General features: G+C 36.5%; 1 protein-coding gene across 5 annotated transcripts in view; it reads right to left on the bottom strand.

Moving 5' to 3' along the window:
* Positions 1–27736, bottom strand: part of FILIP1 (filamin A interacting protein 1) — a 274497-nt gene that overhangs the window by 225389 nt on the left and 21372 nt on the right. For 4 of the 5 annotated variants that reach the window (XM_036094072.2, XM_036094073.2, XM_078055077.1 and 1 more), the window contains exons 2-3: positions 2887–3009; positions 2497–2627 (exon numbers count right to left, since the gene is read on the bottom strand). In XM_036094072.2, the coding sequence (XP_035949965.2) occupies positions 2497–2627; positions 2887–2965 (210 nt within the window). In that variant the 5' untranslated portion in view covers positions 2966–3009. Of the gene's footprint in view, positions 1–2496; positions 2628–2886; positions 3010–5710; positions 5801–27736 lie in introns of those variants that run through there. The other variant, XM_078055076.1, reaches the window with a different exon arrangement.

The raw sequence follows: 27736 nt of genomic DNA, 5'->3' as shown, positions 1-27736 counted from the left end.
TACAATTGAAGAAAGTAAGTAATTGAAAACTCATCAACATAAACAAGCATTGTAGCAGAATAACAAAGCTCATAAACACACATAACAATTTTTACAGCTATATACACCCTTAGAGTAGCAAACATGATCACATTCATTAATGTGATCCAAAGATCTACCCTCTCTATAGCCTATTAAGCATATAAACAAAGGTGTATAAATTTAATACAATGTTTAGTAACCAAAATTTCAGAATTGCTTCTTAGTTAGAAATTATTTGGTATCCAGTGATTGCACACAAATTAGGTTAATATTAGTTCAAGGGTATAAGCTACCTGAAGATTTTAGAAACTATGTTTAAACTGGCACACTACAAAGAATTATTATATATGTTAAAGTGTCAAAAAATGATTCAACTTTATTGCACACAGATTTATTATTTTTATAATTTTAAACATTATAGAGGAGTAATGTTAGCTTATTTGTTTGTTGTATTGTGGGAGTTTTAGGAACATTTGGTTTACACAAGCACTTATTTAACTCTATAACTCAATCAGAACAGAGCTTCTTTAAGAGATTGTGTAATCTAATTTATTAATATTCTCCAGAGATAAGAAAACATTTCATATTCCCAAAATAAGGAAAAGGCCCTTCTAAATTACAGACACTCAGATACACTGGCACATAGATATAGACGACACATAGCAAACTTACAGCTTCAGTTCCATGTGGTAATAGTAAACACAGAAATACGAAAACTCACCAGTGTAGATATCAAAGAGCTGTTCTCCTTCCCAGTGAGCATAAAATTCTTACTTGATTTGAACTCAAAATAAACAGACACAAAAAAAGAGACTAACAAACCAAATTTCTATCATCTCTCACCCAGTAGAAAATAAATCTATCATGCATTTACAGAAATTACCATACCATAAGACCAAATCCCCCATTGCTGCCATCAATAGGGAATACTGAGTTGTCATGCACAAACCCCAAACAAAAACAAAGCATAAAATTTGCAGAGAGGAAAAAGCTAGAGAAATAGAGTCAGCCAAATTAAAATTCTACTTTCACTTGGGATTATTCTGGGATCCACAAAAAGCTGTGCCTGGGCTTTTATAACCCATGAGGAGCATATTTATTTATTTATTCATTTACTTATTTATTTAAGAGAAAGAGAGAGCATGTGTGAGCAGAAGGAATAGGAAGGGCAGAGGGGGAGGGAGAGGGAGAAAGAATCTTGAGCAGACTCTGTGCTGAGCGTGGAGCCCCACGCGGGGCTCAATCTCACAACCCAGAGATCATGACCTGAGCCTAAACCAAGAGTCAAATGCTTAACTGATTGAGCCACCCAGGCGCCTCGAGGTGCACTTTTCTAGCAATGCAGTTTATTTGGCTTTGTCACTGGGCATCTTAGTGGATGATCACCAAAACTCTTAAGGATTATTTTTTTAAAGGTAAAATTATGACTATTATACCAATAAAAATTAACATATCAAAGATTTAACTCATTGATTAATGAGGAAGCCAAAAAGATGTTACAAATGGTTCAAAGAAGAAGCTAAAGAGCAGACATAAATATAGGCTATCAAAAATGCTGAAATAATTTGTTAATAGATATAAAAATGGGTCTCTTAGGCGGAGTTCTCTCCACCAGACAAAATTCATTTTTATTATTTTCAATTTCCTCCAACTTACAGCATTTAAAAGAGCTCTGTTAAAGACAATGAATGATAACAGACCACTACAGCATCAGGTAACCTGGGAGGGTTCACTAAAGAATGTCTAGTATTCCATTGAAAAGACACTCAGTAATCTTTTTTCTTTCTTTTTTCTCCATTTCAAAATCTTTCACAATTTTGCCTGACAACTCACAAAATACTATTAAGACAAAAAAGAACAAGAAAAAATTTTATGTAATGACATGGAAAGATGTTCACTATTATTAAGTTATAAAAAAAGTAAGGAGCAAAGATGGCCCCATAAAGTAAAAAGGATGTGGGCATAAAGAATATGTATATTTTGTATACATATGAATAAAATACCTCTGGAAAGAATTTTAAATGCCAACACTATTGGTTGCTTCTGGCAAAAGTAACAAGGTGACAAGGGATCAGTGGTGAGAAGATTTCCAACATCTATACATATGTATCTTTTTATGTTTTTGAATTTTGAAACATCAGATTATATTTTTCAGTCAATAAAGTAATTTTTTAAAAGAAAAAATAGCATAAAGCCTACACACTTCCACACTCTAAGTAACCACAGAAATCTCCCTCTACTTTTCAGAATCTCTTTTCCTTACCTACTTCTTAATTCTTTATTCTTTATATCTGTTTTTTGATACATAAAGCATAATATGAGTAAATAATCATATTCTTAGAATGCCATTTTCATTAAAATTTCACAGCAAAAACCTTGAACCTAACAGTTGAATCTTAAGAATAGCTTGATGGCAAAATGGTAAATTTTATGTTATGTATATTTTACCACAATTTTTAAAAAAGAAAAAAATACCTTGAGTTCTCTGGGCACCAAGATGATTCTTTTCCCTATAATAAGTCTGGACTGAGTCTCTCTATAACAGGCAATTTTGCCAAACCCAGGATGTGTGAGGAACACTGGCATACAGAGAAGCCCAGGGTTGGCTGGAAAGAGAAGCACATTATAGGAGATCAATACATCTTTGTTGAATGAATTAACAAATGACTTCTGATCATCATTTAGCACTGTTTTCATATTTTAGTGCTTGATCCTTTCATCTAGTATTTATCCTACTTCTCTGATCCATCAGTTAGAGATCAATCCGACATAAGACTTGAGAGGTAAGTCCTCTTGGATTCCACCAGGAGGGAGAAGTATTCAACTTGTTCCTGTACAGCAAATTAATCTGAAAGACTGACTTACTCCCATCTCCTGCAAAGATTAGAAAAAAGTTGCTTGAGCCTCCAGGAATTCTCTCATAAATTCTGTGTGCACTTCTCATGGTTGTAACCTTTCCTTCTAATTTGGTAGCAAATGCAGCTTAACCTAAAAATATCAGAGGAAGACAAAGAAAACATTTTCTCTCCTCAGAGACTTCCAAAAAAACAGTTATATTCTAACAAATTCTTAAAACACAGAGCAAAAAACTTAAAATACAAAAGTACCCCCCAAAAGATGTCCAAATGCAACATTATATTCAAATAGTACAACTCTGACACCAAGTGGTAAGAAAAGTATAAGCTCTGACTAAAAAATGCTGAGCTGGTATTTGGGATATTTGGTAGATCAAATAATTTATATAGTCATTGTTATGTTACTGTTTAAGACTCATTGTCAATACCATCTTCCAACTAATCATTAAAAAAAAAAAAAAAAAAAGAACATTAGCATTGCTCCCTAGAGTTGCCAGGAGAATTAAATAAGTTAGTAAAAGAAAAAGAAAACTCTAATGCCTGGCATACAAGTGCTAAATAAATGTTAACTCTGGTTATCGCCTAATTTTACGTCTGCTAGATGATAGGGACACTAAGCAAGCTGTCCTTGTCCACAAGGTGCAGGAGTGAAGAAGGAAAACAAACAAAAACAAAACAAAACAAAGTGTTAACAGGTCTATGATAAACATGGTTAGTAGATGCAGGGAAGGTGCACAAAAGGGAGACATCAATTCCTATTGAATGTTTTCTCTAAGAATTGCTCCTTCCTCAGATACAGACCTTTAACAGCTGTATTAGTAGTCTGTGACCCTAGTCACTGGCCATGTACTATTGACCCAGGGTTGGACACCTGTCCCCAGGTGGCGCCCATCAATTCTTTTCTTCTAGAAATTTGCACTTGAAATTTTTATATATTCATTAGTCTAAGATGTCTGCTTGAGTGAATGATGTAAAATGTTGTGTGGTAAGGTGGTCATGCGTACAGAGAAATAGGAAAAGCCTGCCTACAGAGAAAAAAAACAAAAACAAAAAACAGAATATAGAGAGGCAAAGATGAGAGAATCCATGTGTCTCCAGAAAAACAGGATTTTCATTTGAGGAACAAGCTGCCTGGAGTCCTAATGGCTCTCCAACTCTTGGTTCAAGACTGGAAAATGGTCAGAACTGCACCCTGCCCTTGAGTTTTAAGCAATACCTTTATATCTTTATAATAAATTTGCACTCCTTGCTAAATCTTGCCCTAGCAAGTTTGTTACTTTCCACTGAAATAATCTTAGCTTAGACACTGGATAAACTCAGACATTAACTTCCTATCCAATATGTTATTGAATAATTCAAATTTTATTTGTTTAAATACTTGGGTACCACTGTTACATAATATGTAATAATTCTGTACTTTTGGTCAAATTTTGTTTTTCACTAATGGAGTGGCTGTATTTTTGCAGGATGTAAAGGCTTATCAGTCTTGATTCTTTGATTGTGAGGAAAATACTTATGTAAACCTACAGACCAAAAAAAGCTCATTTGAATTTAAAATTTTACAAATATTGTAATCATTTCATAATATATACATATTAAACCATCATGTTGTACACCTTAAACTTACACAATGTTATATGTCAATTTCATCTTAATAAAGCTGGAAAAATTTCATGATAAAAAAACTAAAAAAGATAAAACATAAAAGTAAATAAAATTTTACAAATGTTTACTTGAACATTTTCCTGGTTGATTAAATTAACATAGAGCAAAATATGAAGTTTATGTTTCACAAGCATGAATATAGTGAGGTAAAATTGACAGAAAAAAAATCATCTGGTGTAGAGTAGAGGTCAAGTAAGGAAAAGTGTTATATTCCTAGCAACCAGTTCTCCACAGCTTATGCATGTGCACCCCATGGCCATTAAATTTAAGAAGAAATATAAATCAAATTTTGTAAGTAATCTTTAAATTTAGAACACACAGAAAATTTTAAGAAAGAAATCATCTAAAGTACCACCACCAAAAGATAATTCCTTTATTTTTCTGCTCACATATAATTTTTACAGAGATCATAATAAATGCATAAGTTTTTACCTTTGCCTTTTTCCTAATAATTTGTGACCATTTTCCCCATTGAAAGATGGAAGGTGGTAGGAAAAAGAGAAGTTGACTATATAATAGCCTTGTTCAGTTACCCCAAGCACCCCATTTTTAAGATGCTCTCATGCTGTCCAAAAACTTTTAGAGACATAGGATTCTAGGCCAAGTATGGTGCCTACACACACACACACACACACACACACACACACACACACACACACATTCCCCTGTCATGCATAAATAGGGAAAAACATTTAGGGTCACAGTTCTGTGAGCAGTTTGCTGGCTAAACAGAAGTGGAACATTTCAAACCATTGTTCTACTCTAAGCTTGGGTTACTTTTATGAGTTCCTCAAATATAGGGCCATGTTTTATGTTTGTATCCCCCAAAAGCATCTATCCTAAAGTATGTGTGAATGGTAAAAGAAATGCATACTCTCAATTCAGAATAAAAGATACCTTCAGGATATCTACCCAGGGCCCTCAAACCCTTCAGTATGATCAGCTAGAACTGCTGTTCCACATTCTTTGTGAGCCCCTAACCTTCCTCAATTCTTCTACATATCTATTAGCGGGAGTTTTGTTCATTGTCACCTCTGCTTTGATGTTTGTTTCTTCATTGTTCCGGTTTTGCACCAGGAACACTCAGGCATGAAACTCAGCCTTTTACTCAATTCAAAGCACATATCACCACCCCCACCCCCAAAAAGAGAGAGAGAGAGAATACTTACTTAGCAAACTTTTCCTGATTCCAGTAAAATTACTAAGGATTGAGAGACATGTGTCTCAGGAAGGATTTTCTTAGTACAGTAGTTCCCCCTTATCCAAGGGGGATGCGCTCCAAGACCCCAAATGGATGCCTGAAACCATAGATGGTACTGAATTCGACACTACTACGTACATACTATACATACATACTATGTTTTTTCCTATACCTACGTACCTGTAGTGAAGCTTAATTTATAAATTATGCACAGTAACAGATTAATAATAAAATAGAACAATGATAATATACTGTAATAAAAATTTGTGTGAATGTGGTCTCTCCCTCTCTCTCAAAATATCTTTTTAAGTTTTTTTTTTTTCTTCTTTTTAAGTTTTATTTATGTAAGTAATCTCTACATCCAATGTGGGGCTTGAACTCATGACCCTGAGATCAAGATTCAAATGCTGACTAAGCCAGCCAGGTGCCCCTCAAATATCTTATTGTACTGAACTCATTGTGCTTCTTGCAATGATATGAGATGATAAAATGCCTACATGATGAGACGAAGTGAGGTGAATGTATTGTGATGCATTATGATATAGCCTAAGACTACTACTGACCTGACAATGTGTCAGAAGCAGGATCACCTGCTTCCAGACCAGAGCTGACCACAGAAAGCAAAACTACAGATAAGAGGGAACTACCTCTACCATGTAAGTAGAAATTCAAATAGCATGATGGACATTACAATTCATAAAAGTTCTTTTAAGGTTATACTGGTAACTTTTCACCAGTTGTATTATTCTTATCATGCCCAGCCTCAAGCCATTCCCTTCCATCTCTATCCTATTTCTCAGTTCTTTCTTTCCAAATTGTCCCAATGATATGGAGAACAAAGGCAAAAGAATTACAGAAAAAAATTAAACTTTCTTATAACTTACAGCCTGTTGACAAGTACTTAGGACAGGCAGTGTAACCTTCCTCCAGAAACTCAACTGCCTCAATGTTAATACTTTACCAGAGGCGGGGTGCCTGAGTGGCTCAGTCGGTTAGGTGTCTGACTCTCGATTTTAGCTCATGCTCATGATCTCAGGGTTATGAGATCAAGCCCAGTGTCAGGCTCTGAGCTGGGTGTGGAGTCTGTTTGGGATTTTCTCTCTCTCCCTTTCCCTCTGCCCCTCCCCCTTGTTCGCAAGCATGCGAGCTCTCTCTCCCTAAAAAAACTAAATAAATAAATACTTTGCTAGAGGCAAAAGACAACCTTAGATTGACAGTAGCCCAACCTCCAGGATCCTGTAAAAATCCCTTTGGAAACTTGCTTTATCTCTGCCCACAACCCCCCCAAGATATCTGTTAGCAATCATCCTCCAAATATGGGGCCCACTGATAGACATCTGAAGGGTCTCATGACTAAGAGTTTACTAGACAGTAGTAAATGACATTTTCCTAACAACAGCTAGCCCCTCAGGTTCCTGGAAACCTTGTTTTCAAATTCCTTAGACTTATGCTATCCCTAACCCCCTCCCAACTTGAAAGTCACTCCTCACAATCCCAGTGCAGCTCTTTCTGCCCACAGGTCCTATCCCCATGCTTTGATAAAACCACCCTTTTTGCACTGAAGATATCTCAAGAATTTCTTCTTGACTCTTTACTCCTGAACCCCAACATTTCACATTACCAAGAGCTCCAAATTGTCTTCCTCTATTATGGAACACTAATCAACAAGCCTACAAGGGATAAGCAGAATAGTAACACATTTAGTTTAACTGGGTCTAAACTTCTGGTTTAAAGAACAAAGAATAAAATAGGTAATTCCCTCTTTTCACAGAAATCACTTTAAAAACCACCAAGATAGGGACGTCTGGGTGGCTCAGTCAGTTAAGCGTCTGCCTTCGGCTCAGGTCATAATCCCAGGGTACTGGGATGAGTCCCGCATGGGGCTCCTTTCTCAGTGGGGAGCCTGCTTCTCCCTCTGCCTGTCACTCACTCTGCTTGTGCTACTTCTCTCCCTCTGACAAATAAATAAAATCTTTTTTAAAAAAGATTTATAAAAATAAAAAAATAAAAGCTACCAAGATAACAAGAAAAGAAATGCAAATGCATCTTTAAGGAGATTAGAGACAACTGATATTCAAACCCACAATGTAATTGAGAGGCTAAAACCACAGAAGATGAAATCAAAAAGAAGCAGAAAGGAGGTATCTGTTGCCAGAAATCTCAAAAATAACCAGCAATGTACATTTCTCATAGGTAAAGGACACTGTATGAGTCAGAGTTCTCCACAGAAACAGAACCATTTGGATATTATATATATAGTACATATATAATAAATACATAATACATATATATTAAGAGATGTATTATAAAGAATTAGCTCCTGCAATTATGGAGGCTAGCAATGTTACAGGATTTCCTTCTCCTTCCATGCCCACAGTTCTTGGTCATGCTGCTTCGAAGAATGAAGACCAGACAGAGTGGTGGGCAGCAAAGAAAGGTTTGAGTGATAGTAAAGTGATGGTACAAAGTTCCTGAAGAGGGAGGGGACCCGAGAGGGTTGCCACCAGAGTTTCTAAGTCTAGGGGTTTTTATAGGCTTGTTGGCAGGGCTGTTTCAATCTGATTAACCCTCCCTGCGTCTGTCATCCAATCAGGTTTTTGTCATCTATCCATCACGTGGGAAAGGGTGCAGGGCTCCTTCCAGGGTGGTATAAAATCCTTTTAAGGATGGTTTCCTCTTAGAGCGGGTCCTCCTGCCCCTGCCTGCCTGTGAATAACTCATTCACGTGATAGTATATCACAAAGGGAAATGGTGAAAAATGAACAGTAAAAGGGGCAGATGAGGAGTATTCAGAAAATATTGCCAAGGGTCACAGGAAAATTATGATAAAACATTTTGCCAAAAATTTTATTTTAAGTAAGCTCTAGAACCAACGTGAAGCTTGAACTCATGACCTGAGATCAGGAATAGCATGTTTTACCAATTGAGCCAGCCAGGCATCCCAGAAGGGCAGATGAAGAGTATTCAGAAAATACCACATGAGGCAGATGAAAATTATGATGAAACATTTTGCCATAAATTTTAAAACATACTGAAATGCAACAGGAAGTTATTCAAATGAGAGGGCTGAAAGCTGTCAGCAGAAGGGAGAAAGGGAAAGGACAAAAAAAGGACAAAAACTACTGCAGAACCAACAGTTCCGACCAAGGACACACCCAACTAGGTGTTTCACTAATAGCCTCTTGTTAGATGTGTCTTACCTGATAGCCCCTTACATGAACCTCTTTAAGCTGGATAAGAGCTGAGGACCTACCTGCACAGAAGCCCCCAGAGTTGCCCCACATTACCTTTTGCTCATTATAATACTAAAATCTCCTCCTATGGGTGGAATTTTCTGCCATTTTTTGAACATATGATGTATGCACTAGCACGTTGACATGCTAGACATGTGCAATTGAACCCAAGTCCCTATGCAAGCTCCCCGCCCCCCAATACACTGAATAAAAACTTCCTGTACTAACTCCGCAAGGAGACAGTCTTTGAGAGATATCTCCCGGTCTCTTTTCTTGTAACAAGTAATAAAGTTCTTTGTTTTGATGCGCCCCCAAACAGCGAACCCCTTGAGTTCAGTTATAAAATAATTGCTTCTATTAAGCAAGAATACAAAACTAAGATAGGAAAGCTCTGGAAAGAAATGAGATAATAATAAACCATAAACTACTGACTAATAAACTATTGGCCAATTTAATCAAGAAAAAAGGAGCTGGAAGAAAGCATAAATATAAAAAATATAATAAGAGGAAAATAATCATAGATTTAAAAAATTCAAATGCTGGGGCGCCTGGCTGGCTCAGGCGTTAAGCATCTGCCTTTGGCTCAGGTCATGATCCCAGGGTCCTGGAATCAAGCCCCAAATAGGGCTCCCTGCTCTGCCTCTCCCACTCCCCCTGCTTGTGTTCCCTCTCTTGCTGTGTCTCTGTCAAATAAATTAATAAAATCTTTAAAAAAAAATTCAAAACCTGAGACTAATTTGTTCATATCAAATATTTTAAAAACTAGATAAAATGGATAATTTTCTAAGACAGCAAAATTTACCATAACAGGCTCCAGAAATAGTAGAAAATCTAAATAAACCAATGATCACGGGGGGCGGGGGGGAGAAGAGGGGGAACTGTTAAGGAAAACTCTCAAAAAAACAAAAATAAACACAGAAACAAAAAAGCCCTGATGAATTCACAAGGAACTGCTATAAAATCTTTAAAGAACAGATTATTCCAGTACTATTAAATTGTTCCACGGTTTATGTAACCGGGATCCAGGGGTACAAAAGCACCTGGTTCCAAGGGTCCCAAGCAGACCAGATCCGTTCACTTGCCACTCACAAATCCAAAGGCAGATGAGTGGTGGTAAAACAAGTAAGGAATTTATTTCAGTGAAGCCAACACCAGGAAGACAGAAGACTGACTCCCAAGCACTGAGAATACTTCTCAGTTTATATAAGGGAAATGTGGGACAAAGGTCGGTGGACAGCTGGGAAGTAAAGGTTGTAGATCATTATCTTGGGATCAGTCATGTGGGGTCTTTATTGCTTGAGGGGGTAGTTTCAGTTCCCATCATGGGATGCTTTGCCCAAGGGTCTTTTGCCCAGGTTAAAAGATAAGCTGGAAAGAACTTAATCAGAAAGTACAGACTGAGGTCAAAATGAAGGTAGCTAAAGTCCTCTTTCACATAGACAAGGAAAATTTAACATTGTTTTTTATGAACCAAACATAATATTTATATTAAAATTTAACAAAAATTGCACAAAAAAGAAAACTACAGACCAGTATTATTTGTAAATATCACTTCAAAAATACTAAACATACAATTAGCACAGAGAAACCAGCAGCATATAAAAGGAAAAATACACCGCAATCCAGTGTGGTTTACTCTAGGAATGCAAATATGAATCAGTATTTCAGAAAGTCTTCCTAAATATGACACTAACCATATTGCAAATTAGTCTTTGAACTAATTATGTAACATATGAACAAATTAGTCTCATGTTTTGAATTTTTTTTTTAAGATTTTATTAATTTATTTGACAGAGACACAGCAAGAGAGGGAACACAAGCAGGGGGAGTGGGAGAGGGAGAAGCAGGCTTCCTGCAGAGCAGGGAGCCCTATTTGGGGCAAGCAAATAAAAGATTTATAAATTCAACCACTTAAAAAAAACCTGAAGTTTTGCACATTAAAGCCACCATAAACAAAGATACATTGGGAGAAAAATAGTTGTGGTTCATATCACTGACAAAGGGCTAATATGTCTATATTTACATCTCTTTTGTAAATCAGTAAGAAGCCTAACAACCCTATAGAAAAATAGGCAAATTGTATCAAAAAATATTCATAAATACAAGTGGTTCCTTTACTACTGAAAAAGTAGTCTACCTCCTTCATGATAAGATAATAGCAAAAGAACTCTGAGTTAATTTTTCATCTACAAATTGGCAAAGATAAAACAATTGATACACTTTGTTGCCAGTATAGACTGGCACAACCTCTATGAAAGGCCACTTAATATCTATCACAATTATAAATGTATCTACCCTCTGGCCTGACAATTGCATTGTTGTAATTTATCTTCCAAATATATCCATTTATTTGCAAAATCATGGCTGTCTAAGATTATTCACAGCAGTTTTACTAATGCTATTAAGAGGTTTAAAATAACTTAGATGCCCATGCCCACCAATAGGGACTAGTTAATAGATTATGGTGCATCTCATAATGTAATGATATGCTGCTGGAAAAATGGGGGATATGCAGAATACCTTGCATATAACTGATAAGTGAATAAATCACTGAGTGAATAGAAGGAAGGAACAAACAAGGAAGGAATGCAGGAAGGAAAGAAACAAGAGAGCTTATGCACTGATATAAAGTAACTTTTAAGACATATTAAGTGAAAACACTCAGGTACAGAAGAGTATGCATAGTATCTTAAGAAGTGAAAAATGACTTGTCAGCATATTTATTAGGTATATATCTTGGGAAGGATACATAGGAAACATAAGAGTAATTGCCTCTAAGGAGGGCTCTCAAGAACTGGAAATAAAAGCAGACAAGATACTATTTTCATTTTGAATCTATAACCATAGAGTTGTACAATATACCACACTAAAAAGTATAATTAAATTTTTTAAAATAATTTTTAAATACTCCCAAAATAGAATTCATATTCATTGAAAGGTTGTTTTGGTTATAAATATATTTTGGCCAAAAAAGAAACTGCTAGGCTACTCCCCTCCACCTGGATCTAAGTCTAAGTCCTTACAAAAGGAAAAGGCAGATGAGATATTTCTGCCCTGTCTATTAAACTTTCCCACTATAGCCCCATCTTGGAGTCTATCTGTGCCAGACACCTTTGGTTGCCCTTTCTGATCCATTCTCCACCCTTCCTTGGGTTCAGCTGGAGACAGTGAGATTTGGGTATTATTTGCCTGGTTCCTATCCTTTACAGTCATCCCAGGAAGGGCTATCTTTGTCTACCGTAGGTCACAGCTCCTGTTACGGGGCCCTCCACCAAGAACCTGATATGTGTTGCTCTGCTCGCTCCTTCATTCCCTACTCCCAAACCCACCACACCACATACATGACTACACAGGGATGGTAGCAGTCCCATTACACTCAGAACAAGATTACCGCTCCATTCTTTGTAGCTTCCTTGCACCCTGACCACATCTTCATAAATAATTCCTCTTCAAAACTTTCCTCAAATTACATATTTTGCATATATCATTTCATGGCAAACCCCAACTGATAAATCATTTCAAGACTTACCAGTAGTTCTCCAACTAATATTTACACTTTCTGTGTCTCAACTCTTCTCTCCTTTTTCTCTCAAGATGCAACTCAAGACTCATTTAACTTCACACTGATATTCTTCTTTCTTTATATTTCACAGAACTGACTAAAATATGTGTAGAATCTTTGTTTTCTTCATTTTTCACTTCAGCATTCAAATCATTTTCATTTTTGAAAAAGGCTTTTTCATCTCTGTATAAGCCAGTCAAGATTTTCTAGCCCCAGGTGATTTACAGATTTGCCTGACTCAGTGAGTGTCCAGGATGGAAAATTAGGAGCCCTATGGTAGGCAGCAGGGCCAGCTTCATGATGTGTGACCTGTGTAGTCAGTCAGGAACCCATACTTAGAAGGGCTCCATACTTGATTTAATGCAGTGCTGACACCATCTTGAAAATATCAATATTTTTTGAACAAAGAGCTCTGCATTTTTATTTTTCATTGGGTCCCATGAATTGTGTAGCCGGTCATGGCAGACAACCTTTAAAATGGCCCACAAAGATCCCTACTTTCTAGTAGTCATACCCTGTATTATCCCTTCCCCCTTAGCATGGGCTGGACCTAGTGACTGACCTCCAACAAATAGAATACAAAGTAATGAAATGTCACTTCCAAGATTAGTTTACAAAGAGACTATGGCTTCCATTTTGTGATCTCCCTTTCTCTCTCTCTCTCTCTCTCTAACACATTGACCCCTATATTAATTCTCAAACCTAGTTTCCAATATAGTTTTCCCAGGCTATCTCTGTGTGAATGGCTCAGCATGGCAAAGAAACCTATCCTTTTTTTAAAAAATTTGAAGCTAATTTGAAGCATCAACACTGGTTAAATAAAGACAAACCATAAATACGAACATTATTCAAAAATACATGTTATTAATCTTGTATTAACACCGGATTATATTTTCAACTTTTTGCTTTTTTTTTTGAAATGCAAATTTGGTTATTTTTTAAAAATTATAAACAGTTTAAAAAGGAATTTTATTTTATTTTTTATTTAAATTTTAGTTAACATACAGTGCAATAGTCAACTTCTTGCTTTTAATCTCCTACAGCACCTAATTCAGTCCTAAATGAAATACTTCTTTACTAGTAAATAATTGTGAGAGGAAAGAAGGTGAGTGTGAGAAGAAGGAAGGAGGATTTTTATTGACTTGAAAGATAGGCATTATTCTTAACATTTTGCTTACAATTTCTTAATAATCCTGATTATTTTATGCATTCTTGTTTAACCAATTTTCATACATCCAAAGATAAAGCATAAACAGAAATCAGTAACATTTTTAAAGACATGATATAATTCTATATGCTTACATTTAAGAAATCAATACTATATTTGATGAAAAGTCACAAATCATTGTTATATGGTAAGGTTTAAAAAAAATAAAGACTCTGCCATAATGCAGATGCATTAAGGATTGAGTTGAGGCTGCCACGGAAATATTTGGTCCTAATTGTGTGACATTTGTAGACTTAAAATCTTGAACACGGGTATCCAATTAAATATAGCATATTGAAAATATAGAATTTACTGTCTTTCCCTCCTGAAACCCCACTAAAATGACAGTAAGCAGATTTTTTTAGCCATAAGGAGAAAGAGGATGTGTAAAAAAAATCATAGCAACAATATTTTGGAGGCTGGAAAGCAGATGGATGAGTGATAATTGACTTCACAAACCTGAGAATACTAAAATCTAACCCGACATAAGGGAAATACAGAAAGAGACTGCAGGATCTTAGCAATGCTCAGAAAATTGAAGCATCAATTATGTTTGAAAATCAAAGCTGGTACAGATGGACCTTGAAAGATTGAAACACTATAGTTAGACAACCCCCTCACCCCCACCCCTGACACCTCTTTCAATACCCAAGCTACTATCCTCTCCCCAATCCTGGAAGACAGCTAAAGATTTGCTCTCTGGAAAATTGAACCATAGAGACTTTAAACTCGGGAAAAGATACTGAAACAAGATGATCAAGTGAAAGTTAACTTGATGAATAATGAGATCTTTGACCCCTGTTCCCGGAAGGATAGAGGATTTCTTCTAGCCCAAGAGAAATAAATTAAAAAATCCTGATATCAGGCCCTGCCAGATGATCCTACAATAAAGTTCACCTGTTGACTAGTTCTCCATACACATCCTGAACCTCAAATAATCTTGCACTGCCTTACCATTTAACATGAGCAGATGGCCAAGGATAACCAGACATTTGAGGAAAAGTCTCTAATATGAAGACAGTAATGAGAAAAAAAAATAAAAGGAACTTGGGATAACAAGATATGCAGAAAGAAGAATACAGCATTCAAGATTTTTTTTTTAATTCTTAGAAATGAAAATGTAAAAGCAACTTCCTCTTTTTTTTTTTTTTAAGATTTTGTTTATTTATTTGACAGAGAGAGACAGCGAGAGCAGGAACACAAGCAGGGGGAGTGGGAGAGGGAGAAGCAGGCTTCCTGCCGAGCAGGGAACCCAATGTGGGACTCGATCCCAGGACCCTGGGATCATGACCTGAGCTGAAGGCAAACGCTTAACGACTGAGCCACCCAGGCACCCGCAACTTCCTCTTCTGTTCATGAAATTGTAACTGGTTCCAGACTAGCCCTCACAGCATTTAAAAGAAAACAAACAAACAAACAAACTATGCAACTGGACAAAATGCATGGAAATCAGATGTTCAACAACTAGAGCACAGAATAGTGACCTCTAAGAAAAGGGAAACATACAAGGTGAATGAACCACACATTTGACTGAACTTTTCCTTGGAAGGACATCCCAGACTATGGCATAGAGAGGTGGAGGCCAAGTACAATACAGAGGTTGCACTGCCTCTGAGGAAACACAGATCAGAGTGTAAGTCTGCTGAGTAGGGTGCTAGAGAAGGAGTTATGTAGAGAATGAGCCCTAGAAATATGCATCAAAGACTCCCTAAGATTTTGGGAAAGTACAGATAAAAGATGAGATAGTGCAAGGCCTGGCAGAGACCAACTACCAGAGAGCTGAGAACTGAATGGAAATTCTGGAGGTTTGCATAGTCCAAGAGATGACAGAATTCCAGCTGCCAGAGTGGAGAAACTTCACTGAACAGCCGAGGCTTTCAATTGAGATCACAGAAAGTCCACACCTTACAAGTAGGGTTGCTTAAGTTGTAGAGCAGGGGCTACTCTGTATCGGCCCTAGTCACATTTAAAAATAAGCCTCAAAAGTATCAAGTTCATTTGGCAAGTAAATTGAATAAAAAACCCAATCCTCTTGAAAGGAAGAAGAAATCTGGGCTCACAATGATGTACCAGACACAATGACCAATAAAAAAGTTTAAATTCCTAGGCATACAAAAAAGCATGAAAATGTTACTATAAACAGGAAAAAAAAAAAACAGAGACTGAAACAGACTCAGGAATGGCAAAATTTGGGTATTAGCAGGCAAGGATTTTAAAGCAGCTTTTATAAATGTATTTATTTATTTTTAAATTTTTTTAAAATTATTATTTTAAGTAATCTCTATCTGCAATGTGGGGCTCAAACTCATGACCCTGAGATCAAGAGTCATATGCTCCACTGACTGAGCCAGCCAGATACCCCTATAAATGTATTTATGGATTTAAAGGACAAGATGAGCTATGGGTGTAAAGATGGGGGAAATCTCAATAGAGAAATTGAAACTTTACAAAAGAACCAATTCTGGAACTGAAAAAATATAATATCTGAAAAGAAAATTTTATTGGGTTGTTCTAACAGCAGATTAGACATTGCAGAAGAAAAAAAATCAGTGAACTTAAAAACAGGGCAGAGAACAGTAAAATACCCAAATTGAAGTACAGAAAGAAAAAAATGTTGAATACAATTATGAGCAGCTCTGTGACTTGTGAGACAAATCAAAAGGTCTAAAATATAAGTTGAGGTCCCAGAGGGGATAGAGATTGGAGCAGAAAAAAATATTTGAAGAAATAATGCCAAAAATGTTTCCAAATTTAATAAAAACTATCAACCTACAAATCCAAGAAGTTCAATACACCCTTAGCAGTATAAACTTAAAAAAAAAAGAAAAGAAAAATGATGTCAATATATTTTATATAATTACATATATTATATTCATTAAATATTGAAAAGCTATTAAAAAGAAGGAAATTCTTCCATTTGCAACAGCATGAATGCACCTAGGAGGCACTATGCTAAATGAGGTAAGTCAGACAGAGAAAGACAAATACTGCATGATCTGACTAATATGTAGAATCTAAAAAAGTTGAACTCAGGACACGTAGGTGGCTCAGTCGGTTAAGTGTCTGCCTTCAGCTCAGCATGATCCCAGGGTCCTGGGATCGGGACTGGCATCGGGCTCCTTGCTCAGCGAGGAGCCTGCTTCTCCCTCTGCCTGCTGCTCCCCCCTGCTTATACTCTCTCTGACAAATAAATAAATAAGCTGAACTCATAAAACCAGAGAGTAGATGGTGGTTGCCAGGAGCTGACAGGTAGGGGAAATGGAGAGATGTTGGTCAAAGGATACAGATCTCCAGTTACAAGATGATCTGGGAATCTAATATTCAGCATGGTGACTATAATTAACAATACTATATTATATACTTGAAAGTTGCAAAGAGAGTGGGTCTTAAATGTTCTCATCACAAAAAAAAAAGTAGTTGTGTGAGGTGATGGAGGTGTTAACTAACCTTATTTTGATAATCATTTTGCAATATATATATATATGTATATCAAATCATTACATTGTACACCTTAAACTTATACAATGTTATATGTCAACTACATTTCAATAAAGCTGGAAAAAAAATCTCAATAATAAAAAAGAGAGAGGCGCCTGGGTAGCTCAGTCGGTTAAGCAGCTGCCTTCGGCTCAGGTCATGATCCCAGGGTCCTGGAATCGAGCCCCACATAGGGCTCCCTGCTCAGTGGGGAGCCTGCTTCTCCCTCTCCCTCTGCCTGCCTCTCTGCCTACTTGTGCTCTCTCTCCAACTTACTGTCAAATAAATAAATAAAATCTTTAAAAAAATAAATAAATACTAAAAAAGAGAGAGAGAACCACAGCAAAGCATAGTCAAATTATTAAAAGCCAAGAATAAAAAACAATCTTAAAAGCAGCCAGAGGAAAAAAAATACATTACATGTAGGGGAAAAATGATAACAATTATCACTGAGTTCTCATAAGAAACATTGCAAGCAGGAAGAAAATAAAATGACATCTTTAAATTGCTAAAAGAAAAAATAAAACTAGAATTGAACCTACAATTCCATGTTCAGTAGACATAGAAAATATTTTTCAAGGGGCACCTGGCTGGCTTAGTCGGTAGGGCATGCAACTCTTGATCTTGGAGTTGTAAGTTTGAGCCCCATGTTAGGTATAGAGATTACTTAAAAATAAAACCTTAAAAAAAAAAGAAAAGAAAATATCCTTCAAAAATGATGGTAGAAGAGTACACTTATTGTGATGAGCACTGAGTAATGTATAGAATTGTTGAGTCACTATATTGTATACTTGAAACTAATATAACACTATATGTTCATTATATTTGAATTTTTTTAATGATATAAAAAAAGATGGTAGAATAAATATATTTACAGATAAAACCTGAGTTTGCCACCAGAAAACTTACACTACAAGAAATGTTAAAGGAAATTCTTCAGGCTGAAGGAAAATGATATCAAATGGAAACTCAGATCCGCATGAAGAAATGAAAAGCACCCAAAATAGTAAATGTATTGTAGGATAGCATCTGATACTTTTCCAGCACCTAAAATCTTACAGGACTTAACTGAGTTCGTCACCCACTCCTTACCTGATGATTTTTCAAAATGCCATTACAAAAAAAGCAGAATGGGTGTTATCACAGTTGTTGTTGGGTTTTTTTTTTTAAGGTTTTATTTATTTATTTGAGAGAGAGTGCATGAGAAGTGGGGAGGGGTAGAGGGAGAAGCAGGGAGCCCAATATGGGGCTCGATCCGAGGACCCTAGGATCATGACATGAGCTGAAGGCAGACGCTTAACTGACTGAGCCACTCAGGTGCCCCATCATAGTTGTTTATATAGAAATTTAGGCAACATGAATTTAGTTCACCCAAAAGAAGAATTACTTACTCTACTATTAAAGTGCAATTCAAGCTTTAAAAAAAAAAAACTCCTCTTCAATGATAATTCACTGGGAAAAAAAAAACCTTCAAATATTTATTCCCTCTTTTATAATAGGTCAAATTATATTGATTTTAATACTTTGGAATCGTCACACTTTTTGATCATCTTCTTGAATATAATAGAATCTTTGACTTATTTTGATATATTAAAAATTTGTGTCAAGTAATATCTTTCTGCCTAAAAAAAATGAAGAAAGGAAGGAAGGAGGGAGGGAGGGAGGGAGAAAGGAAGAGAAGGAAAGTGTTTCAGGGAGTACAAAGTCTTGAGTGTAGGTCAGTTCATTCCAAAGCAGATTAGAGAAGAAAAAGTCTGCCATCCCAACCCAGCCTACTGTCCCTTGCCCATCTTAACAATAAAGCCTCAGTAAATTAGAACTCAAGCCAAAACCACTAGCTAAGAAGAGCTAGAAATGTGTCCATTGCCCAAATGCAGCACTCAAACAATAAAATAAAGCTGTGAAAGACACAAAATGTTATACTACAAGTACTAAAGATTCATTTATCGCAAGAACCTTTTGGAGTCATCAGGAGTTCTGTTTTTCATAGACCTAATTAATCTATAGTTTTCTTAAAAATCAAATGAAGACCTTAAATTTTTCTCATGACTTTCTCTTCCCTTTCTTTCCTCTCCTATTTTCTTCCCTTCCTATTCACTTCCTTTCCCATTCTTTTCTTCTCAGTCCTGCCCTGTCTTTTCCCTTCCCTTCTCCATACAGGGTGAGGATGAGGTGAAGAGGACGTTGTGCAGAGGCACATCAGCTGCCAGACACGGTGCAAAGCAGGGAGATACCGTCATGAGGAGGCTCATCAGTGGTGTGTACGCTTTCACCAAAGATGCCGGATGGGGAGTGTGCAGGGGCTGCATGGAGATGGTGGGAGAAGGAGACAATAAGATTGGGAGATTGATCCAATAGGAAAATAAATAAATCAATTGAGACCATCAATAATTATATTGAAAATAATGAGAGCCAGATTTCTCACTGTTGAAGAAAGTGCTTACATGAAAAGGGAGAAGACCAGAAAGAACCTTGATGTGTTGAATTGGAACTAGAGGTATCAGTATAAAGGCATGGTTTTAAGATTTTCTTCAATGGAACTATGCTCAGATTATTCCTTCCTCAGTGGGCAATGAGCCAGTTGGCACTTATGGATAGTGCCTGTAGAGATCTTAATTATAGTAGAAAAGGGGTAAAACATGTTTTTCTTCTTTCTTTGTCTTAAAGATCATTGACCAAAATCAAAGACTCAAAGAATACCTTAAGTAAGAACATAATTAAAAAGAAAAAAAACAAAACAAAATGATAAAACACTGTGTTTATTTATGTTAAAATTGTCCAGAGAATATATAATTCAATGAAATTATAATTTACCTCAGTGTAAATGTAATGCATGTAATAATTCAGTATATATGCAATACATAATAAAATATACTTCGTTGTCATGTCATGTTGGCAAATACAATAAGAAGAAGAGCCTACAGATTGAGTGCAAGAAATAAAACCTCAGTGGAAGTTGAAAACAACATTCTGGTTGGCAGTAAAACTGCACAGCTGGTGCCATTTGGGGAATAAAAAGGAAAAATATTTTTAAAGCCTAGTGATTTTTTTTTTTAGAAGGCTCTCAAAAAAACTCTAGTTTCTTAAAAACATTTTTTTTTTGTGAACTTGAAACCTTATGTTCTCTGTTTTCCCATAGATTTAATAGCTCTAGTCAATATTCCAATGGGATTTTTCTTTCAGAACTTGAAAAATATGATAGTGAAAATCATGTATTATGATTAGGTAAGAATACAAAGCAATAGGGAGTGAGGAGGATAGTCTTCCCAATAATTCAAATATATTATAATATGAAATGGAGAGCACAGAAATAGACCTTGTTATAAGATTTAATATAAGGAGGAGCCTGGCTGGCTCAGTCAGTAGAACATGTAACTCTTGATCTTGGGGGCTGTGAATTCAAGTCCCACACTGGGCCTGGAGCTTACTTTAAAAAGAAGAAGAAGAAGAAGACTTAATATAAGATAAAGAAGGAATTACAAATCAATGAGAAAGGAGAAAAGAAAGAATGGCAATTTGTGAATTTTGAAAAAAAGTCAATTTGTATTCACCTCACCCTGTATTCCCAAATAAAATTCAAATAGATTATATATTAGAACCTTTAAAAATCAAAACCAAAGGAGAAAAAAAAGAAAACAAGAGTAAATATTTGCCAAACATGTGATGAAACTTATTGAACACATAAGCAACATAATATTGATAATATAAAAATAATGCACTTAGAAAAATGAACTGAAATATAAAAGAAAGTAACAAACTAGAAAAAAATTTCAATAGCAAAGATGACCAAAAAAAGGGGGGCTATTTCCTTACTTTACAAAAAGTTCATACAAATCAATAAGAAAACCACAGATGATACCAGCCAGGAATTATCAAATGAAGAAATAAAAATACCCAATAAAAAGTTAGAAAATGCCCTCATAACTAGTCAAAGAAAAAAAGTAATTTAAAAAGCAACATTTCCACATAAAAAAACAAGATAATATTTGTGGTAGACTCTTACCTTGGAAGCCTCCACTAAACATGCCTTGCTATACTCATGCCCTTGTGGAGTCCTCCCTACTTTGACTCTGGCCTCAACCATGTGACTTTCTTTGGCCAGTGAGACACTAGCAAGAGTGATACAAACAAAGGTTTGATAAGGACTTGCATATTGGTACTATTCTTCTTGGAACACTCCTTCTTGGAGGTCATCCGCCATCCTGGAAAGAAGATGAAGCTGGCCCACCGAATCACTGGAGGCTGTATTGAGACCCTAGAGGATGAAAGGTCATCTCGAACATCCCATATTCTGCTGAGCCTCCAGCTAAATAAACCATATATGAAGAATCTCAACTATATCATATAGAACAGAACCTCCCCCATCATCAACCCATGGAATTACGAGAAACAAAAAATCATTGTTGTTTTAAGTCACTAAGTTTTGGAGGGTAATTTGTTACAAAGCAGTAGATGACTGATATAATTTTTTTTCAATATCAGCAAAATAAAATTAACAAAAAGATACCATAGATCAAAAGCTTCTGCAAAGCACAGGAAATCACCATCAACAACAAAAAAATGCAACCTACCAAATGAACAAAAATATATGCAAATTCAAAATACATTTTAAAACACTCATACAAGGTGTGCCTAGGTGGCTCAGTCGTTAAGCGTCTGCCTTGGGCTCGGGTCCTGATCCCAGGGTCCTGGAATCAAGCCACACATCAGGCTCCCTGTTCAGCGGGAAGCCTGCTTCTCCCTCTCCCACTCTCCCTGCTTGTGTTCCCTCTCTCGCTGTCTTTCTCTCTGTCAAATAAATAAATAAATAAATAAAATCTTAAAAAAAAAAAACCTCATACAATAGCAAAACAAAACAAAACAAAACAAAACAAAACAAAAAACACCAATCCAATTAAAAATGGGCAGAGGAGGGCACCTGGGTGGCTCAGTTGGTTAAGCGACTGCCTTCAGCTCGGGGCATGATCCTGGAGTCCCAGGATCCAGTCCCGCATCGGGCTCCCTGCTCAGCAGGGAGTCTACTTCTCCCTCTAACCCTCCTCCCTCTCATGCTCTCTCTATCATTCTCTCTCTCTCTAATAAATAAATAAAAATCTTTAAAAAAAAATGGGCAGAGGATCTGAATAGAAATTTTTCAAAGATATATAGATAGACAACAGGTATATGAAAATGTGTTCGGGGTGCCTGGGTGGCTCAGTTGGTTAAGCGTCTGCCTTCGGCTCAGGTCATGATCCCAGGGTCCTGGGATCAAGCCCCGCATCGGGCTCCCTGCTCCACGGGAAGCCTGCTTCTCCCTCTCCTGCTCCCCCTGCTTGTGTTCCCTCTCTTGCTGTATCTCTCTCTGTCAAATAAATGAATAAAATCTTTAAAAAAAAAAAAAAGAAAGAAAGAAAATGTGTTCAACGCGGCACCTGGGTGGCTCCGTTAGTTAAGCATCCGACTCTTGATTTTGGCTCGGGTCATGATCTCAGGGCTGTGATATTGAGCCCCACATCCAGCTCCACACTCAGTGTGGAGTCTGCTTGAGATTCTCTCTCTCCCTCTGCCCCTCCCCCTGCTCACATGCTCTCTCTCTCTCAAAATAAAAAAAAAGAAAAGATGCTCAATCATTAGGGAAATGCAAATCAAAACCACAATGAAATATCACTTAGCCCTGTTAAAAAGGCTATCATCAAAAAGACAAGAAATAAATTAAATTAATAATAATAATAAAAGACAAGAAATAACAAGTGTTTGCAAGGATGAAAACAGAACCCTTATGCACTGTTGGTGGGAATATAAATTGTTTCAGCCACTGGGGAAAACAGTATGGAGATTCCCCAAAAAATTAAAAATAGAACTCTCATATGATCCAGCAGTCCCACTTCTGGGTATCTATCAAAAGGAAACAAAAACACTAACTCAAAAAGATATCAGCACCCCCATGTTCATTGCAGCATTATTTACAATAGCCAAGACATGGAAACAATCTAAGTGTCCACCAACAGATGAATGGTTAAAGAAGTTGTGAGATATATATACATATGTGTATATGTAATGGAATGTTACTCAGCCATGAAAACGAAGAAAATCCTGCCATTTGCAACATGGATGGACCTTGAGGGTTGTTAGGCTGAGTGAAATAAATAAGACAGAAAAAGACAAATACCATATGATTCCACTTATATGTGGTATCTAAAAAAAACAAATGAACAAAACAAACAAACAAACAAACAAACCCAAGCTCACAGATATAGAGAACATATAGGTGGTTGCCTGGGGGCTCAGGGGCGGCTGCAGGGAGAACAAATGAGTGAAAGGGGACAAAGGTACAAGCTTTCAGTTATAAAATAAATAAGTTCTAGGGATGTAATGCACAGCATGGTGACCATAGTTGATAGGGTATTGCATATTTGAAAGTTGCTAAAAGACTAGATCTTAAAAGCTCTCATCATAAGAAAAAGTTTTTTTGTAATTATGTGTAGTGACAAATGTTAACTAGACTTATGGTGGTGATCATCCACAAATTATACAAATATTGAATCATTACATTGTACACCTGAAACTAACATAATGTTACATGTCAATTATATCTCAATAAAAAATGATGATAATAATATATCAGTAATGTACATTTTTTCCATTGGAATTTGCTTCCCTGTGATTACCTATTTTGAGTCTGATTCTCAAAATAATGTAAGTACAGTGGTAATTTAAAAGATGTCAAATATGTATCATTAGTGTTCTAAATGTATTTTTTTTTTTTTAAAGATATCAAAGGGGCACCTGTGTGGCTCAGTAGGTTAAGCGTCTGCCTTTGGCTTGGGTCATGATCTTGGGTCCTTGGATCAAGCCCCACATGGGGCTCCCTGTTCCACGGGGAACCTGCTTCTTCCTCTCCTTTTGCCTGTCACTCCCCCTGCTTGTGCTCTCTCTCTCTGTCAAATAAATAAATAAAAACTTTAAAAAGAAAAAGATACCAAAGGTTGGGGGCCTGGGTGGCTCAGGTGGTTAAACATCTGACTCCTGATCTCGGCTCTGGTCTTAACCTCAGCATTGGGGGTTTGGGCCCCACATCAGGCTCTATGCTGAGTGTGGAGCCTACTTGAAAGAAAGAAAGAAAAGAAAGAAGGAAAAAAAGAAGGAAAAAAAGAAAGAAAGAAAAGAAGAAAGAAAGAAAGAAAGAAAGAAAGAAAGAAAGAAAGAAAGAAAGAAAGAAAGAAAGAAAGAAAGAAAGAAAGAAAGAAAGAAACCAAAGGCACTGGAGAGTAAATCGGTACAGTATAACACTGTTAGTAAGTTATTTGGCAGTAGGTTACAGCAATTTAAAAAATGTTCATTGAACCCCCTGAACTCAGTAATTTCACTTCTAGAAATCTATTCAGAGGGGAAAAAACAGTTGGCTACAAAAAAATTTATAAATACACTCATTGCATTATTATATATTGAGAAACAAAAACATCTATACCCACATCACTTTATTATTCATTCAGCTATCCTCATTAACATGGCTTTATTATTCGATTGTCTTCATCAACATAACTTTACTATTCTAAGAAATTCTTGGAAGATAAGAGTTGGAAATACCCTAATTTTTCATTTCTGGGATAGCCTGCAAACACATTTAAAGAAACATCAGACTGGTCAACTTTTAAATAGATAAGACCAAACAACTGTTTTCTCTTCTAGTCTCCAAAACCTTAGCCTCAAACTTTAACTTTGCCTATACTCCAATCAATCCTAAACTATTTTATGATTCTTACCCTGTCTTAGTCAATCCTTCTTATTGAAAGACCCACTTTAAATCAGATCCTCAAAAGCCTTATAAATCACCCAACCTGCTCTCATCCTTCTAGGATGCTAAGATTCTGTCAAGGTAGTGCTCTCCTTTACTGAGGTAAGCAATAAATTCAACTTTGCCTTATCACCAGATTGGGTTGGAAGTGTTTTGGGGGAGCTGGCATTCACCAATATGAAAGCAAAAGATGGAATAATATTTATACTTAGTGTCTAATTAAAGGAAAGTTACTGTAGGGGCAAAAAATTTTTTCCTTTTATCCCTTCTACGGTTCTTTGCCTGGTCTAATAATTAAATTGACATGAGATAGATTAGCAGGAGAAAAACAAACAATATACACAGGAGCCCAATAAAAGTACGAAGACTCAATGGGCAACAAGTTAATTGAGGTTTATATAACATCCTGCAAAAGGAAAGGGGTAGAGACTTCGGGATACAAAGAAGGGGGTGGAGGGATGCCATTCACAGCAAGGCAGAGGAGATGTTTAGAGAACAAACGTTGCCCTTTTATGCAGGTAAGTTTCTTAGACAAAAAGGTATCTCTGGAAATAGCTCTCTTCCTGGTACAGGACCCCTTTCCAAAGTAAATTTAGGCAGTTGAAGGGGAGGTGCAAGCTTTTTCTGAATCTGCTTGGTTTTGATTGCTTTTAGGTCAAAATGATCCTCCTGCTAAAGCGACATATTTTGGGGTGGTAAATTCTGCTCCACTTCATTACTAAATAAAATAGGGTATATTATTTCAAAGAAACAGAGAAATATGGAGTAAGTAGAAAATGCTTAGGTTATAAGTTAAACATAACAAAATTGTATTTATGATTCCAACTATGGGCTCAATATAAGCATGTTAAGAAAGGAAGGAAGGGAGGAGGGTGACGGAGAAAGGAAGGAAGGAAAGGAGAGAGAGTGAGAAAGAGCAAGAGAACAGCTCAGTGTTTCTCTTTGAGTGTTGAAATATAAATTTTTTCCTCTCATTTTCAAATTTTCTTTAATGAAAAAAATTGTAATAATGAAAATATTTTTAAAAAATATTAGGAACTAATTTTTTAAACAATATCAGTTAAACATATAAATAAGATGAAATGATCTTTCCCAGGTTCGTATGCAAAGGGCACAATGGCTATTATGGTATGTGAATGGGAGAGATGTAATTTGTGCAATGCTCTCTCTTCAAGCTACTGAAGCACACCAGGTTCCTCAACAATCAAAATTAAAAGATACTGGTTAGGAGACAGACCCTAATTGGTAACTGAGGAAAATGATAGACTAGTTCAGGCAGGTGCACTTCTTTGAATATAAACAATCACATTACATATTCTAAGATCAAGGTGGTTTCCATAATCCCCATAAATAATGGGGGCTCTCTTATTGTCCTGTAGATGTGACAAGATTAAAATTATTAACGTAAGCACAGCTTCTTTCTTTTTTTCCCCCCAACTGCTTCCACAAAGCTTTCAGGTACTGCCTACTTAATTAAGCTTTGCACTTCCTCCTTTAGAAATGGAAAAGAAAGGCCTGAAAAGCACCACTGTTCTCAGGGCACTGCATGTTTCAGGGAGCTCATGGAATGCAGCTCTAGAAGCAGGAAGAAAAGTAATAATCAGAGACTGAAAACATTCTTTTAGGGTAGGGAGTGACAGATTTCTAGGAATTTCAAAGCACTGAAAATAGGAGTGGACAAGGGATTTAATAAGAGTTTCCATGAGCTAAGTAATTGGACCCCTTTAAACATCTGAGAGAGGAGCACCTGGGTGGCTCAGTCGGTTAAGCATTCAACTCTTGGTTTCCGCTCAGGTCATGATCTCAGGGTTGTGAGATTGAGCCCCACATCAGGCTCTGTGCTGGGCATGGAGCCTGCTTGTAATTCTCTCTCCCTCTGTCCAACCACCTCTTTCTCTCCCTCTCTAAAAAAATAAAGAAACTTTGTTAGAAAAAAAAGTCTGAGAGAGACATGAATCAAGATTGGAATTTCTTTTGGAGCTGTGTTTTAAATGTAACACCACTCCCACACTGAAGCACATGGGCTTCTTATTGCTTCATTATTGTTATAAACATACATTAAATTCTGAATTAGTAAAGCAGTGTTGGTGATTTTTTTTTAGTATGCATACCAAAAAAAGAAAACAGAATTGAGAAGCAACACTGGTTTTTTATCTAGAATTTATACAAAGGAAGCTCTGTACATGGTAGATAAGAGTACAGTGGCTGGAAAGGTATGTTTGATTGTGAGGATGGGCTCCTTTATCTGGATCTACCACAGCTTGGATGAAAAACCTCTCCAAATCACCAAACTCCCTTTACTCTGCTCTCATACTTATCAAACAACATTGTGTGATTTCTTGGTTACTTGGGGCCCAGCAAATGGGTGCTAGATAACGACACAAGTAATCCAGCTGATGGGAACACTGATCTTTTAAAAATGAATAAAGTGATCTCGTAGTATACATGTGCACGTGCGCGCACACACACACACACACACACACACACACACACACACACACAGTGGTCCAATATGTGCTTGACTAGAGTAAACCAGTTAATTTGAGACCTGTGATTACTAAAGTTCCAGAACTCTACAGAAGAGAGACCACCCACATCCTAGCCTGTGATAATTTACCAGAATTCAGTGCTGGTCAGTATGGGCCAAGCATTGCTACAGATATATTAAAGCAAAATATAACAAATGAACAAAACTCTGATGCTGTTATGATCATTGAGAAATTATGGAGTATTGTTGGAAA

This window comes from Halichoerus grypus, chromosome 9 (genome assembly GCF_964656455.1).
Source record: "Halichoerus grypus chromosome 9, mHalGry1.hap1.1, whole genome shotgun sequence".
NCBI classification, from domain to species: domain Eukaryota; kingdom Metazoa; phylum Chordata; class Mammalia; order Carnivora; family Phocidae; genus Halichoerus; species Halichoerus grypus.
The sequence above is the reverse complement of the archived record's forward strand: the minus strand, read 5'-3'. Positions and strand labels throughout refer to the sequence as shown.